This window comes from Haemaphysalis longicornis, unplaced genomic scaffold (assembly GCF_048455015.1).
Source record: "Haemaphysalis longicornis isolate Haplotype H1 unplaced genomic scaffold, Haemaphysalis longicornis Haplotype H1 scaffold_1, whole genome shotgun sequence".
In the NCBI taxonomy this organism is placed as follows: domain Eukaryota; kingdom Metazoa; phylum Arthropoda; class Arachnida; order Ixodida; family Ixodidae; genus Haemaphysalis; species Haemaphysalis longicornis.
Genome location: NW_027526203.1, coordinates 223,723,148 through 223,740,410, shown reverse-complemented (window position 1 = coordinate 223,740,410; position 17,263 = coordinate 223,723,148). Strand labels below are relative to the sequence as shown.

The 17,263-nt window shown below is 49.3% G+C and overlaps 1 protein-coding gene across 1 annotated transcript in view; it reads left to right on the top strand.

Annotated features, from left to right (window-relative positions):
• The window catches only part of LOC144157953 (uncharacterized), a 37,733-nt gene extending 25,117 nt beyond the window's left edge, over positions 1 to 12,616 (top strand). The window contains exon 4 of the mRNA XM_077688663.1: positions 10,115 to 12,616. Coding sequence (XP_077544789.1) covers positions 10,115 to 11,830 — 1,716 coding nt within the window. The 3' untranslated portion in view covers positions 11,831 to 12,616. The remainder of the gene's footprint in view (positions 1 to 10,114) is intronic.
• Positions 12,617 to 17,263: the final 4,647 nt, after the last annotated feature.

Sequence of the window (17,263 nt, the reverse complement as noted above, 5' to 3'; positions counted from 1 at the left end):
GCCGTCCCTGCGTATGCCGCCTATTGTGCCGGATTTTCTTTATTTCTTCTGGTAGGGCGCCAGAGATAGCCTCGATAACCTCTGAACCGATGTGCAAGCCGGTTCGCGTAGAGGAACAGTGCGTCATAGCCGCCGCACGGGCTCCGATCGAGATTAGGGCGTTTTTACAACAGCTACGTCGACTGCGTGCCTGTAGCAGCCGAGTGCACATCGCCTGATATGTAGGTCGAGCGCTCACCACGAGTACGACTTTCTGCGGTCGCATACTTCGTGCAGCACTTCGAAGCTTTGCAGTAGCCCGCGGAGGACGGGCAGTGCAGTGCTCGGGCGGCATGCCTCTCGAGGTGCGCCAACAGGGTCAGGCGAGGGGGATTCCGTGAGCGAGTCGTGGGCCGTTTGACCCGCTCGCCTGCGGCGGAGAGCCCCAAGCGCGCTCCGGAGACAGCGAGTGCCTGCAGCTTGCGCGAGCCACAGACATGCCGGTCCCCGAAGGGAACTTGGCGGGGCCAATTTGTCTTCGAGCCCTGCAAAGAACCTCAGTAATTTGGCCTGCGGCGCGTCACGAATTTCGAATATGCCGGCATGAGGCCAGCCGCCTCTTGGAAGCTCGATAGAGGAAAGGGCACTGCCTCTAAGGTTCCTGCGTGCACGTGCGCCTGTCAGGCTCTGTAGTATGGCTGACGGCTTATTTACAGAGGTAACCTGTCTTGGAAGGGGTGATCCGCCTTGCAAGAAGCAATTGGCAAGTGCCGCTCATCTCATCGTATGCAGATCACGTGCAGCGCCTTAAAAAAATACGCGCTTTGCAAAGGGGATGTGCTGCGCTTATTCCCACCGCGGTGGTCCCGTATGAGGCGTAATGCAGTGGGCGAACATATATCGGAAGCATCGCCACCGCTGCGGAAGCAAATCAGCGTTTGGCCACGAGTGCGTATTTACACGCGACTATTTCATGCGTCAAATGTGTGCGCCACAAGGCTGCCACCGCAGAAACAGGGTCCGCGAACACCAATATTATGTAAGCGGGGGCTACAGAAATTTCAGCAACCACCATTTGCGCCTAACTGTATGTCTTGGGGGTTTTGGCGGACGCTTATAACTGACTATGGCTGCTAGATTACGAAAGATTACTAACACCAGCGTCGTCAAGTTCCGGCTCAAATGTCGATTGCAAACCATTACCTCACTGAATTTCGGATGCCATCCCGACGCACAGTATGCTAGGTCTCAGGGATTTTTCTTATTTATCGTAGCTTCATTTCAAGAATATCTGGCAAATTAGTATCTCTGAAGTGCGGCAATCGTGCGTCCTTAAAATCGAACCGAGTTCTGACACAGTAGCGAATTGAATACTGCCGCAAACCATCTATGCGTTTGTTTATTTATTGTTTGTTTTAAAGCAAAGCTTTTTACCTCTACCCCCCAAGGGTTTTTTGCGACCGTTGGTGTCACCAGAAAACTCCCGCGAACCAATAAAAGAATGTACTGCCACCGACAGGAATCGAACCTGGAACTAATATAGAAACAAAGCGAGAGTCCGTTGTCTTACCGATTTAGCTACGGGTCCACGCGGAGACGGGCAAGACATGCAGGGGTAAACTCACCAAGCACGTCTACGGGTTTACGCCCTGCATTCTCGCTGAACGCCACGTGATAGATTAACGCGACCTTTGGCACCACTCTGCGCTCCGCCCGCGGCAGGTCTAGCGGCCCTGTGCGCTCCTTGCACCTGTGCTAGGAGTTACAAAAATTAAAGGAAGCTCACACCAACGCATGGCACCTAACTTCTAATACGCAAATGTGCTAAAGTCTGTGGTCTACAGTGTTACGTAAAAAAACACAGCTCCTTGTCGTCCGCGCTAACGCCAAACGACACATCAAGGAACACATTCAAATACTCCTTGATGGTCAGGTCATCACTCCAAGGCCCAGCTTCAAGATCCTGGGCTTACAACTCTAGACCAACACCAAGAGTGATGTATCCTTGCAGCGCCTCAAACGCAGCGTCAATCAAATCATACACATGGCAAGGCGAGTTGCAACCAAGAAGCGAGGCCTCAAGGACTCCGATACCTTTCGATGAATTCAAACTATTGTCCTTTCGAGAATCACTTACGTCAACCGCCTGTCTTCTTCTCGGCAAGGAGGACATAACGATGCTTTGTATAATGAATAGAAAGGCAGTTCAGGCCATTGGTCTTCCCATGAGAGCGTCCACAGACAGAGTGCTTAGCACGGGGCTTCATAACAGAGTGGAATAGCTGATAGAGGGCCACGTTTCTAACTAGAAGCTCCGAATGAGCAGAACTGTGGCGGGTCGCCGCATCCTTCACCAGATTGGCTGGGCCCCACAGAATGTCACCCGCTTGATGTACTCCCGGACACTTGGCGACAAGGACTATATATGCTCCCTTTGCTCAGAAATATGAACCGCTCACACGAAAAGCGTCACCGATAACCACCGGCTCAAGCGCTCAACAACACCCTCGGTTGAGATCATGCAGTTATCTCCACAGACGCTTCCCAACATCCAGGGCAGCAGTAGGCCATCATCGTGGCAACCTCCAGAACCAACCTCCTTGCGTGTGCCTCACTCAAGACCGAAGATATGACGGCAGCAGAAGAGGCAGCCATCGCATTGGCTCTCCCTCAACCAGGGGTTCGGAAGGTAGTCACCGATTCCCAACAAGCGTGCCGGAATTAGTAGTCGGGTCGGATGTCCCAAGCTGCACTGCGCGTGGTAAAAAACCACTCCCCAAACGGTTCCATTCACCTCATCTGGACACCCGCTCACGCTTCCATGGAGCAGCGAATACGCCCACCAACAAGACTGCGCTTTTACCCCCCGTGCTATGGAGCTGCACGAGGACAGTCACCTGCTTGTCTCGTTAAGGGACATAACCCAGCAATATCGCCTTCAGAAACAGATTCTACCTTCGCCTTACCCTGACATTTTCAGAGAATAACAAACTACCCTTAGGCTCATACAATTCGGCTCCTTCCCACACCCTACGCGTCTTCACATAATGCGCTCGAATAGCTACGACACTGAATGTAAATTTTTCTCAGAAGTAGGAACACTCTGCCACATAATCGGGGTGTGCGACTTTAGCCCTGAACACCTTCCTCTCTTTCCATCAGCTACCCAACAAAAGATATGGGAGGTGCTGCTGTCTAGCCCCTCTCTGCCTACCCAGCTTCCGCTGGTGGACAGAGCACAGGCGGCGCGGACTGCATATAGTCTCCAGTGAAGAAGGAATCACTTTCCTGGGCCGCACTCTGGGGAGTTCAGAAATCTGACTAAAAATATTTCCTCCTCTCCTCCTCGTCCTCCTCCTCCTCCTCCTCCTCCTCCGTCTCTGCCATCAATCTCGTCGCCTCCGTCCCCAGCGGCAGAGACGGAGAAATTAGATCGTCTAACCCCGGAATGGAGCTTCCTTTAATTTTATAAAAAAAGTCTCCAACCAATACAATGGAACTCCACCAATCACCATTCATGATTTAACCTTACCAAGAATATCTCTTTGAAGTAATAAAGGGTGTGGTTAAGTGTATTTCACTTCTCGCTGGTTTTACTATTTGTAGAGCGACGTGAGTGAATTTAAGTGACGTCGCATGGGTAATCGTTGTGGGTGGAGTTTACAGCTTTGCTTTCAACCACATTCACAGGGTGGACTGGCGCGAATTTTTTTACTGCCCGGCCACGCCCGGCTCTGTTTCTGTGTCCCAAGCGAAGCGCGTCTTCCATTCTTTATTTTTATGCCACACGGGCTATGCTGCGCCCGTGTGGCATAAAAATAAAAATTTCTCATTCAGATAAGCAGACTGTTTCGCCGTAACGTCACTAGCCCAGAATAATATTCTTTGATCTACAATGTTCTGGATGTAAATCGAGGGCTCCAGAAACACTCGCGCCGAAAGATAAAAGCCTGCAGAGCAGACGCCGCGGCATTCGAATCGTCGACGCTCGCCTTCGCACGTAACTTTTTTGACTGCTGTCTCGCCGCCTGTGTATTCTTTGAGTTGTTAGGGGAGCACAAGTTTGCTCCAATAAACTCGTTTGCTTTGAAGACAACTGTGTCGTCTTTGACTTCGTGACAATACGAATCGAATAGAAAAGAACTGAAGAACACTGAATATTATCTCTACGGGGCTGATAATATACAACATCTCCAAAGAGCGCTTTTACTCGCTACCTTTTACGACTGTTTTCCTACGACGAGGTCAAACTTGACTGAAGGGGATTACGTTGATTAGGAGATGACAACATGCGCCTCTACGTTAGCGGGTTGGGGCTTCTCGACGTGCCTCTCGGGCTACGAAAGCCTTATTTGCGTACCTAAAAGACACAAGTCTTGATCAGACTTTGTAAATAGTTGAAATCATATGTGTTTCTCTTGATCACTATAATCATCATTGCCACCGCATTTATGAGGCGCAGCAAGCCGGGCAGCTTAGCTCGGTTGACATCGCCAATGCCACTAAAGCTTGTTCTCTTTCTCGAGCAAACCATTAAACAAACATTGGAATAGAAACGTTAGTAGAGGAACAGTCATATCAATAAAGCATTGGTTCTATAAGCTACAATAACTCCAAGATCACAGTTGTTCAAAAACCATTCAAAAATTATTTTTCGTGTAAACCAAATATTGTTAGTTTCGAATAGTTTGAATACGCACTACTCGAGTGGTTCACCCGACCGACGAAGAGGGTATTCGATTCACGACTGATATGTTTGTACAGTGATCCCCGTTAACTCGAAGTCGCAAAATCTACTAAAAATTTCGAGATAAGGGGAGTTTCGAGTCAAGCGAAATGCCAAAAAAATTGTGGCCAGGGGTAGCTGCAAAAGAGAGTAATGTGAGTGGGTCGAAGAATTGTACGAAGTTTAGATGACCACGGATGCCTTGGGCGGAGCAAATAAAGCGGCTTAAGCATAGCGTTCCTCGAAGTCTGGCAGACGATTCTTTGCTAAGCGGTTATCTTGAAACCTGTTCGAGGTTTGATACGCCCTTCAGAAAACATAGGCTAAGCCATCTACAAATTTTTGTGAGTACACGCGTGCGTATAGGAATTACCTCCGCGTACGGTAAAAGTAAAATTAGGTTTTTTTAGTGGTGGGGATTGCGCCGTGGAGTATTGTTAGTTGTGAATTACGCAAATCAAATTCACTAAGAAACGATTCTACTGCTAGTTTGAAGGTACAATTATGGGCTGTTAAATAGAAAATTGGCATGCTGTTCAGATGAGCAGGGAGTGGAAGCAACTTCACCACGGTTTGTACATTCACCCTCACCTCGAAACACTGCACTTCGGTCAACAAGTGCGGGTAAACAGGCCGTTGGTAGATCTGGAGGGTCACCTCGTGTTAATAATATTGCCCAGGTCCCATATTTGCAGGCGTATAGAGCATTACGAGCGGAAGTTTGTTTCCTTGCTGGCTTGGTTTTAGATGTAAAATGTGCCTGCGTGTGGTTGGAAAGACTACTGGAGAGAAAAATGGATGCTTTAGCCTCAAAGTAAGCCTAACGGTCTGACCTAGTGTCACTAGATAAGGTGTCAGAGTATCGCACTGAGGCACACAAGTCTGCAACGGCGGCCATTTTGGTGTTTATCACTGTCGCGATATTGCCGCATCTACAGCCTCACCGCTAACTTTGACCGGGTCTTTTGTTAACAACACTGCCGCAGATGCAGAAAAACGGCATCTTTGAACACTCTTCTGCTGCTGAAATGCTGCCACACGAGTTATCTCAGATTCGCGTTCGGAACGACGTCAGGCGCGCTCAGCCACAGAGCAGGAAGGACAAGCTAAGTCTACCAAAGTTGGCCGACTAAAACGCATAAACAAAAAAATGGCCGCGCCCGTCAACCGTCGCAGTGTAAACAAATTTCACATGATGTGAACTGACCAATGATCATGGCAGGGGCACAGCACAATACGAGAAAAGAGCGCCTTTACTCTGTAACCTTATATAACCCTACCATGCACTCGTGTCTTGCGGCTTTACGTCCTCTCACATTGGTGTGGTGCCACGTCGGAGCGTTTTGGAGCGCACGTTCGGTTAATTGCTGTTTTTGTGAATTATTACAGCGAAGCTATCTCTGCCTCACCCATGGCGCCCGGCGCGCGGCAAAAGGCATTACAGGAAAGCCAACTTTACACAGCCGCCTTAAGAGGAAAACGTGGTCGGAATCGAACGAAGCTGGGTTCCTCGCGTTATGAAGCCGACATCTATCCGATTGCGCCATTCCGACAGCTTCGCAGCAGTTTGGATTTTAAAGCGCAGCTTTCTTTTACTCGCTTATGGCTACCGTGCCATCGCCGAAAGCACTGCAGGGGAGCCAACTTTCTCTGAAGATGTTGATGGTCGTGGGTGAAATGAAAGATGGTTGAAACGCGAAGCTCTCTCTGGTCGAGAGCCAATGTCTTCAAAGTCCAAAGAAAAACTTCAAAAACCAAATCTTTACGCCCAAAACACACTGCAGAAAAGCCAACTTAAGAATGGGTTTCCACAAAGGCACACCAAGCGCAGGTGCTGTCAACACTCGATCCCTGGCCAATCCCCTCGAGTGGGCACGCACCAAATACTTAAAGGCCATCATCACCGTCATCGTCATTAGAGCACGCGGAAAAGCTGGCTTCGGCGCAGGACATTTCGGCAGTAGACGTAGGTGCACATATCGTTGCATCGCGACCACCAGTCAGTGCACTGCCGGCTGCCGTCATGTGTCGCGACAACGAACGAATCCCTCACGAGATTGGACTTTGATTTGACTCTGTTTTCGGCGGAACAAAGCTTCGCGTTTCAACCAACTTTGTCGTTAGGCGATGGGGCTTTGATTTTTTGGTAGCCTGTTTCCTCAGCCTCTTGCGGGGGTGTGGGTGCTACTTCAATGATGTGCGGGCTAATCTGCCTGCTTTCTGACTTGCTCCCTGCCATGCATGATTGCCGGTTTGACCAGGCAGAAAGTCCATTTTTGCCCTTGCACCGGACTTTTTTCTCTCGTGAACGGCCATGTTTTATTGTTTTCAGCCTGAGGGATTTCTATTTTAAAGAAAATTAAATGCCATCATCGTGTGGAAGAAGGATCCTAGAAGAGTAGTTCTCGCTGTAAACCCGTTCAATTTATCCTACTCGTCTTGCTTCTCGAGAGGGTAAATGGTCCCTGAAAATGAAACTGTATCTTTGTGTGAAGCCTGGTTTGTACTAGTAAGGCTCGCGAGAGCGCATCCCCCATCAGGATTCACTTTCTTTAAGATGGGTGGCTGCTGGCGGCGCCACATTCTGAAAAGCAGTGTTTCCTTTGCCATAGTGTCGGGCTCCGTGGTGGGTAGGTTAGGCCGGGGGCAGACAGTTGCTGCAACTGTCGTAATATCTTTAAAGAATGACGCCATTTCACGTCTCAGCCAACCGAACTGTGTGACACGCTGTTTTTTTACGTCCATAGCTCACGACATGATTGTTACGTCGGTAGTCTGCCCATAGCCTTACAGGTAGGCGACACTTGTTCCAGAACTGCTCCTGACAATAAGGGCTCGCTTAAAGGAGGAGCCAAAGGGCAGATCATTTCTGTTATTAAAGACGATGGCCATTTTTGGCTGTTCAGATTGACATGCTGTTCAGATGAGCAGGGAGTGGAAGCAACTTCACCACGGTTTGTACATTCACCCTCACCTCGAAACACTGCACTTCGGTCAACAAGTGCGGGTAAACAAGCCGTTGGTAGATCTGGAAAATTTTGGTCTGTCTGTCTGTCTGTCTGTCTGTCTGTCTGTCTGTCTGTCTGTCTGTCTGTCTGTCTGTCTGTCTGTCTGTCTGTCTGTCTGTCTGTCTGTCCCTCTATTCAGTCACCCGACCAACAGGTAACAGAATCCTTGAACGAAAAGTTCATATAGGCAAAACATTTCTAAACCCCTAAATCTGGTACGACACTTCATACTTATCATTATTGAGCGAAACAGAAAACATTGGGCATATCTCAGGCGAGACATAAAAAAACATAACTGGTACTATGCAGTGTTCTTTTAGTAAAAAATAGGCGTGGTCTTCATGTTTACGCGGTAAAATAAAAATTCTTGCGGACAACAATTTTTTGACCCCAAAATACAAAGAGGGCTAGTGGCGACGTTCCAATTCCAACCGTAACGAAAGGTTCCAGTAGACTGCACGCGAGCAATGGAACGCGGGAAAATTGAATTGACTTTAGCAAAGTTCCACCGTGATTATCACGGAAGGAGCGAAACGGAAGGGATGAGCCTGAGAGGTGGACGAGGGAGATAAGAGAGGCAGTTACGGGGCAAAGGCGGCAGAAGGCTATCGCCTTTCGACGAGATTTGAAGCGAAGTGAGCAGATACGCGTCTAATTGTTTACGCTTTTATATAAACGCTCAGGGACCCCTAACATGTTCAACGTTTTTCTGGGTAGTAAATAAAAGGCTGAAAACGCGTTGTTTGTGGGTCCAAATTCCATGACCACTGAAAACTTCTTCAGGAGAAATACACTCCTAATAAAAAAGGTCGTAAAAAATATTAAGGCTATGCTCAGACTGCTGACGCAAAAGCGATATCGCAGTCTATGGACGTAAAAAAACGGCTTGTCACAGAGTTCGGGCAGTTGAGACGTGAAATAACGTCATTCTTTAAAGATATTACGACCGTTGCGGCAACAGTCTGAAGCCGGCCTAACCGCCCTATTTACTAACTCTTTACGAACCTTACTAACCCGCGGTATGGTACGTAGGCTCTGCCACTATCAAATGCATAGTTAGGAAATTAACAGGTTGTAGGAAGTAGTATACACTAGATTAAAATCGTGCTTGTGAATAGGTTATGCATGGCTAGTTAGTAAACGCATGTAGCTCAGAAGGGTGTTATCGTATAGGACTTTACTAGTGAACGTAGTGGTGCTTACTGCCTGCTTCAGTTAGTAACCTTGGCTAGTGCTACATTTACTAACTCCAGTTACTAACTACCTGGTGTACACTGGGACAAGTAACTTGTTAGTGTTCCGTTAGTGAATGCCACAACCTTTTTTTTAAGAGTGTATATTATAACTTTCCACTGAGTATGGATGCGAGTGGATAACGGTACGAAGTATTCCTGAGAGTGAAATGTTGGGTGAGTTGGTTTGCGGCGTGTTGGGCGAGCGACGTGCTTGTGCTCCATCTTTTCGTGTCCTGTGCCCTTTTAGCTGGTTCTTTTTGTGCGCGAAGCATTCCTGCGTACCACTTAAAAAGGCTTAAGGAAAGCGGCGGCCCACGTTAAAATTTGATACGGCTTTTCTGATGGAGGCGAAAAGCAAAAACGCCCGTGTGTACGAGATTTCGGCGCACGTTAAAGATCCACAGGTGGTCAAAATTAATCCGGAGCCCTACACTACGGCGCGCCTCATCACCTGCGTTGCGTCGGCGCGTTAAACCCTGGAATCAATCAATAAATTTTGATACGGCTTGAAACAGACACTATACTACAGAAGAGAGCACATCACTCGGGCTTCACTAAGAAAGCTACGATAATAGTAGGAGTGACGCCTACATGGAAGAAGCTCGTATGCATGCAGAACGACCCTGTATGCGTACGGACGGAAGGGTGGAAGTGCACCTGTCGCTTTGGAAGGTAAACACCGCCACGGTCTTGTGCACTCGGCAAGAAGCAGGAAGCTGATTTGTAATGCGAAGATACCGAAACATGTTACTTGAATGAAACACCTTTTCCGTACCTAATGCTCCCAGCGAGCTTCCTGCTTTTTTGATGTTACCTTTTTTAGCTCTGAAGGAATGCGGCAATATTAAAGGGAAGAGATGGAGTTGATGCGCCGAAGTGATATGAAACAGCTCAGTCACGAAATGGAAGGAGGTTGAAATGTAGGTCCTCGTAAACTAAAAGAATTCATTTTAGCGTATTTTATATTAAAATACCAGGTCCCTTTAAACTCCAAGATTTAATTTAAAAGTATTTTATGTATGCCAACTGAAGGACTGTCAGGCATGTAACCACGGCGATGTGAAACCGGAGTGCAGCGTCGGCGTGCACCTAGGATATCGGTACAACTGTACTGTTCTTGTCCAAAGTATTCGCGCATGCTGATTTTATGCATTTCTTTGTCACAGGTGTGGTCCAAGGAGATCGACAAGGCGCAGGACCTGCAGCAGGAGGAGACGGCACATATCCCAGCCGAGCACCGCGGGGGTGGCGGCTACGAGCCTCCTGAGCCGCCGCAGCAGCGGCCGCACCACGAGGCGTCGGCTGGCCACGTGGCCGCTGTGCCGGTCATTCCGATCCACGATCACCACGGCGATCACCATGGCGATCACCACGGTGATCACCACGGTGATCACCACGGCGACCACCACGGGGTGGCGGCCGTGGCGCCACAGGACCCGGGTGACCCGTGGCCGCTGGGTCGACCGGACATGCCGCAGATTAAAAGCCTGAACGTCAAGTGTGAGAAGAACCACATGAAGGTGTTCTTGGAATTCGACCGACCCTTCCACGGCATGATTTTCAGCAAGGGTCACTACAGCGACCCCAAATGCGTGCACCTGCCACCGAATACCGGTCACATCGCAGTCAACTTCGACATCTTCCTGGGTAGCTGCGGCATGTCGAGCAGCCAGCAGGGTGGCTACGACAACCTGGGCAGTGGCGTCTTCATCGAAGACACCATCATAGTTCAGTACGACCCACAGGTGCAAGAGATCTGGGACCAGGCGCGGCGTCTACGCTGCACCTGGTATGACTTCTACGAGAAGGCTGTCACTTTTCGTCCCTTCAACGTCGACATGTTGGATGCCGTGACAGCGAACTTCCTGGGCGACAATATCCAGTGTTGGATGCAGATTCAAGTGGGAAAGGGTCCTTGGGCCAGCGAGGTGGCGGGCATTGTGAAGATCGGTCAGACCATGACTATGGTGTTAGCCATCAAGGACGATGAGAACAAGTTCGACATGCTGGTGCGCAACTGCATAGCGCATGACGGAAAGCACCAGCCCATCGTGTTGGTGGACGAGTACGGGTGCGTGGCTCGACCCAAGATTATGAGCCGGTTTCAGAAGATTAAGAACTTCGGTGCGTCGGCATCTGTTGTGTCGTACGCATACTTCCAAGCCTTCAAGTTCCCCGACTCAATGAACGTACACTTCCAGTGCGTCATCCAGGTATGCCGCTACGAATGCCCCGAGCCCAAGTGCGATGGTGACGCTGCGCTGGGTGGCCACTACCTGCCGGCCCCACGTGATCCTTCCTCGGCGTACTCGGAGCAGAAGGCACACTTCGTCAAACCGTCCGAATCGCAGAAGCAGACCGTATCCGTGACCAAAAAGCAGGGCGCCGTGACTGTATCCACAGACCCGCCCAAGGAGAACCCGCCGCCCGTCTTTTACAACCGACAGGGCGAGCAGCTACCCAGTGACAATGACGTGGTGCACTCGAACACTGGTTACGCAATCGCCCATACGGGCGGCATGCCACGTTCGCACGACGCACGCCGGCGTCGACGAGAGGTGGGCGCCGATGCGACGGACATCCAGACGCAGAAGGTGATCCAGGTGGTGGCTCCCGGCGACGTGGCCTTCAACCTGCCAACTGGAGACAACGACACCCTGGTCGACGTGTACAGCAGCCGCTCAGCGTCTGCGGACGGGAACATCTGCATCTCGCTCCCCGGCTTCGCCGCCGGCCTCATCGTTCTCTTGCTCTTGCTCATCGTGTCCGCGCTGGTCGCGTCGTTCCTGTTCGTGCGCGTGCGCCACGTCGCCAAGAACCACGACCAGATCATCTCCTACGACAGCCCAGAGTTCGTCAAGGTCGCCATTACACCTCAGTGAGATGGCAGCGCGCTATCTCCGGCACAGCGCGCTGTTCCCTGCCGGTTGAGCAGCATCGAGTGGTGTACACTTTAGTGGAACGCGTAAGCGCCGACACTTGGTGCTTTCAAAATCACGAGCTTGTGCGCGAACCACGGAGTGATCACAGCTTGAATCGGGTAGCAATAGCACAATGCGATAGAGCTGACTGATCTGCTTTGACAGTATCACTTGGCCAGTCGCATTTAGACTAACGAGGTCACGGCTAAGAATAGTCATTCTTTTTTGCGACGACCTGATGTCGCACGGCCCGGAAGCAAGCCGAGGAAGCCATAAAGTGTGCGGAAAGATCGTCTGTCACGAAGCTACGCAATACTTTTTCTCTTTCGCCGACGGCATTCGCACCGAGCGGTCTTGAGAGCCTCCTTTACTTCCGGCATTTTTCTTCGGAGACCTTACTATGAGAAATGGCAGTGCAATTAATTTTCGGAATCGGTGGTCTCCGTCCCGGTTTCTGTGGCTGTTTATTAGAGGCAGCTGACATTCTTTTGTCACAACATTACCTACTCCAAGCTATGAACAATAAGAAATCCGACAATGTAATGGAAGTAAAACTTCTTGCGGGATTTAAAGAAACAAACATGCTCCCATACCCCATAAACGTAACACGCACAAAAAAACGAAGTGAACCGGTAACGATAACTGTAAAATACAGCGCCAGTGAGCTCCGGTACATAAAGTGGCATTTTCAGTAAATGACACGGATAAATAATTTATGGTTGTATGCAAACATAACCTGCAGCTGCTGCTTGGCTATCAAAGGCTGCATAAAACCAAGTCACTCTTGAGAAGGCCACCGGGAGGGGCGGCCGTTACTGTCGTTTTGTGCTCAGGGACAGCATACTGTTGTTTTTAGAGCAGTTGAATCGTGCACGACAGGTTTAAGGCACTAGGGTAAGTTGCGCTTCTGAAAGTTTTGTTGCGTCTGGCACATATTAGTCACCTATTGACGCGCACGCACCAAGGCCTTTCCATATGTTTGCTGACGTCGTTTTCTAGTTGTATAGACGTCCGCTATGGCTGTGTGTGCGACAGTACACGTCCTCGCCCGCCCGTGCTTCGTTTTGTAACATATTTATTTCGTGTTGACGAGACCACCGTGCTATTTTGTTGTTGCAAGCATATGCACATATCCTGTTGTTGAAGTTGATGGACACTAATCGTCGATAGTGTTGCACCATGGGACCTGGACTTTTAGTTTTGCGACCTTCTTATCTGAATGCATTGTTCCTGAACGCGTGTGTGCGTGTGCGGGTATCTGTGTGTGTGCGCGCGTGTATCCTTGTTGGATATACCCGCTATGTGTATCTACCCCATGTATTTTAGTTTTAGATGTGCGCAGTGCAGCTTGTTGCTCGGCATTCTGAAACAGGCACGGGATTCTGTCTGCACGCCTCGATAAGCAATTGTCGGGGTCCGGAAGCACGGGTGCATGCAGACACTTCAGCACCGCTACTCCTCCACAAGACCGCATTCGTGGGGTTCTGCTTACGACGCAGCAGTGTGGCAGTTCACCTCTGGTCGACGTGACGTGAAGAGTATGAATCCTGCCACGAGCCGCATCAACTCGCGGTCATCACAAAAGGCCGCGACATTCAGCAAGGCCCTCATGTGTTTTACCTCCAGCAATCATGACGGTGATGCTGAGCGTGTAACAGACGGTCGGTTTTTATTTTTTGTGTTATGTGGCATTCTATTTTCTTCGTAACAAGCAGCAGACTATGCTAGAAGTATAAACTGGTCCGCACAAGCCACCTTAGACAAACTACACTGTTTCCGTTACGCTTGTTTGGTTCAGTTTGGCGGCGCGTATGAAACGCCAACGCCACAGGCATAGACTTTTGTTAGCTCTTCTACATATGCCGAAATATGCCCTGCCGCGAAAGGGTGTTTGGTGCAGTTGGTATTTCTATAAATGCTGGCTGATGAAGCTCATTCATTCTTCCTAAAGACACCTTGGAAGTTGCAGGGGAGGACTTCTCTGCTGTAAGGCGATGCGGGTACAGCAGTTGTGCCTTTGTGCTGCACCGGGCCACTACTTTGCCGGCTGCGCGCCCAGTCAAGGGGCCTCCTGTATAGCGTGGGTAACGTTGCCACGTGCCTCGAAACGCTCTGCCCTATCCCGTTCTTTCCTTACCCCGTTGAGAAGCTGTAGATCTTGAGAATACTTTTTATGGTTACCTTTTTTCTTCAAACACGTGCACATGCACTTGGAGTGACTCTACAAGACCTGTGGCTTGGCTAGACTGTAATAATGTACAGTCTCAAGTTGGTTTTGCGACGAGGATTCTAAAACACGGTAGCATATAAGTGCAGTGAGATGGTGTCGATTTACTTTAATAAATACGAAAAGAAAAGACTTACGCTTGTTTTCTGTGTGGAAGAGTGCCTTATTGCGCCTTTGAGTTAAGGATCAAGGTACAACTCTGTAAAAGAGTTTTGTCTTGAACTGCGGCTCAAAAACGTTTATTCCCCTACGAATCAATGACACAGCCGTGTGAAATTCTTTGGAGTTTCTGCCAAGCAGTGTGCCTAAGTGAGCCGTGGGTTGCGACCTCTTTGTTTACACGAAAATGTTATTCTGATATTGTGGGGAATTCCGATCGCCTATCGCTGAACACACTGTCTCGAGTTTTTGGGCGAGTTTTGATGTAAATATGGCTGATTGTGCGGGCAAGTTGAAATCACTTGTCTCTTTGAAGCATTACAATTTCTCTGCACGTAATGTTTATTTCAATGAAATATCGTGTCCTCTCGTGTCCTCTCAAACAGTTTACTGCACACAGGGGTTAACTGGCTGGATCGTAGCGTTGAAGTACCAAGTAGGGGAAAGATAGCTGACGCAGTTTTAAAGCAAATATACTGCTGTGCGATGCTATAATAGCCGTTCGCTGCTCTTACAGGGACACTGCTCTACCAGTCTTCTACAGCGATGCTGCAGTAAATGATAATCCCTCTTTTAGCCGCCAGACTATGCTGTTGGCAATTTCTATGCATTACGAAGACAGTAGAAAGATTATTTCGGACTTAATAATCATCTCTGCGTCATAACCACTACTCCATATGAAGGAAAAGGAGGTGGGGACTTTGAACCAGCTCATCAGCTATAAGAGGACCCTGAGTGGTTCACTTTCGTTCACCTGAGTGGTTCAGTGAAGACCAAAAAAGTTTGTGTAGTGCCTCGCGCTGGAAAAGCAGGCTCAGGGTAAAAGAGTGGTTAGGTTAACCAGAGGCTATAATTTGGTTGACTTCTCTGCACTCAGCAAATTGGAAAAAATTCCCCGCATTTCCCCGAGGGGAAGAATGTGAAAGTGCGAATGCACGAGTTGAATTTGCGCGGTTCGGTAATGTTCGCGAAAGAGAGATCACACACACACACACACAACTACAAAGAAAGAAAGATGCATTTATTCACAGACACCTATTTGTGTTGTCGTTGTACTTGATTGCTAGAGCGGATCTCAGCTTTGAAATTTCGTGTCAGTACTCCTTTAAGCAGGTGCATTAGCCCTTCTCACGCCCGATTCTTGGCCAATCCCCCACGTGGGTATGTGCCATGTCAGCGGCCAGGCAGCGCGCGCCCATCTCCCCCCGTTGCCAAGGAAGACGAGGAGATTCCTGGCCAATCCCCCACATGGGTATGTGCCATGTCAGCGGCCAGGCTGCGCGCGCCCATCTCCACGTGCGCGGACATCGCCGGTGGACGCAGGTTCAGGGTCGCTTAAGAAGTGCATTGCACTTAAAAACGACCAGCAGAAGCGGTGACAATAACAAAATACACACTTGCGTCCGGTAAGCGTCACACAACACGGCTGTGAGTAGCGGGTAGATCAGCAAATTAGCTACAAGTAATGCCCACACACACGTTGTAATGAACCCCAAATGGAAAAATCTCGAATGTGAATGCAGAAACTTGAACATTTAAGTACAATAACCACATTTGCTACGTAGGACTTGCTTTATTTGACGTTTACGTGGAACAATGGCTAAATTTTTTCACTCTTTTTCAAACTTCGTACTACCTGACATTCCATAAGTCGTTTGCTTGAAGAAGGTGTCAATATGATTGGACAATTTAAATATGTGATGCCGCATCACTCAGACGACCTGTAGAGGAAGGTGACGCGATGTTTTAGACCACCTGGCTTTCATCAATGCGCGACGAAATAGGAAATACAGTAGAACTCAGCCGGAAAACAAAATCGCGGTTTCCTACTTAGCCGCAGACGTTTAGCCACGACAACCCGTTAGCGTCCATAACTGGCAGTGAGGCCTGTTGTACGGGGCATTGTTTATCTAAGTGCTAACTTTCCGGGAAATTACCGACGAAGTAGAATGGACTTAGTGCTGTCGTTACTTCATGCAAATAAAGTGACAGCAGCAATGTTACCTTTCAAAAAAATTTTGTAAAAAAGTACTAGTTTCGGTTGTTATGTATGTATATGTGTACATAATTAAACTTCGTCGAACCTTAGATTTCATTATGTGTACATAACATTTGCAGTACGGTTATGGTGATAAGAAATAATACACATACACTGACGTACACAGGGAGGGGTACTGAGAGGCCGCGAACCCCCCCACCCCCTTTTTTTTCTCTTCCTTCTGAAATCTCACAGTCGTGGATGGATGGGGCCCAGACTCTGCGTATCACCAAATAACAACCGAACGGTACATATTACAGCGAACCTGTTAGCCTCCCAGAGGCCCGGATTTTTGCGTCGTCTGTGGGTAGAAAGGAGATGAAAACGAGTCAAAATACAAATTAGTAAGACAAAAAATAGTCAAAAAGAAAATGAACGCGGCCCAGCCGCTCACGTGCCACCAATGGTCAAAAAGAGCGCCTTTCTATTGGCTTGCGTGGAGGAGACTGTTGCGCTAGGATCATGCAGAACCCAATGAGAGGAATGCCGGACGCACACACAGGACGGAATGTATTTAAAACATATTTAGCCACTCAAGGAAATGAAGGAAACTAAAAAAAGGAATGTTCGCAAAGCGGGTTCGGTTAGCTTTCCACGGCAGTGGCTGTCGCTAGGCCCGCAAAACAGTTGCGTTGAGCACGGCTCACAGGTATGTCTTGTTGGGGCGCAGTGGTCGTCGAGGGTGAGGGCCGCAAACTTGGCCGGCCGCTTCATGGACAGGTCGCCAACGAGCTGGTGTGGGACGCTCCGGAACACCTGGGCGACCAAGCACACCAGGCCCGGAAGTCTTGGCCAGGACTTAGCAACCCGGCGGTCCGAGCAGGAGCATGGGGCCGCTGACGCACCACGAACGTCGGCCTCGCAGCAGCAGAAACCCTGGCTCGAGCCGGAACGGGACGACGCGGCAGAGCCTTGCGGTCACTCGTGCCCGAGCCGCACCCAGACGAAAGCTCGCCTTAGTGACCGATGG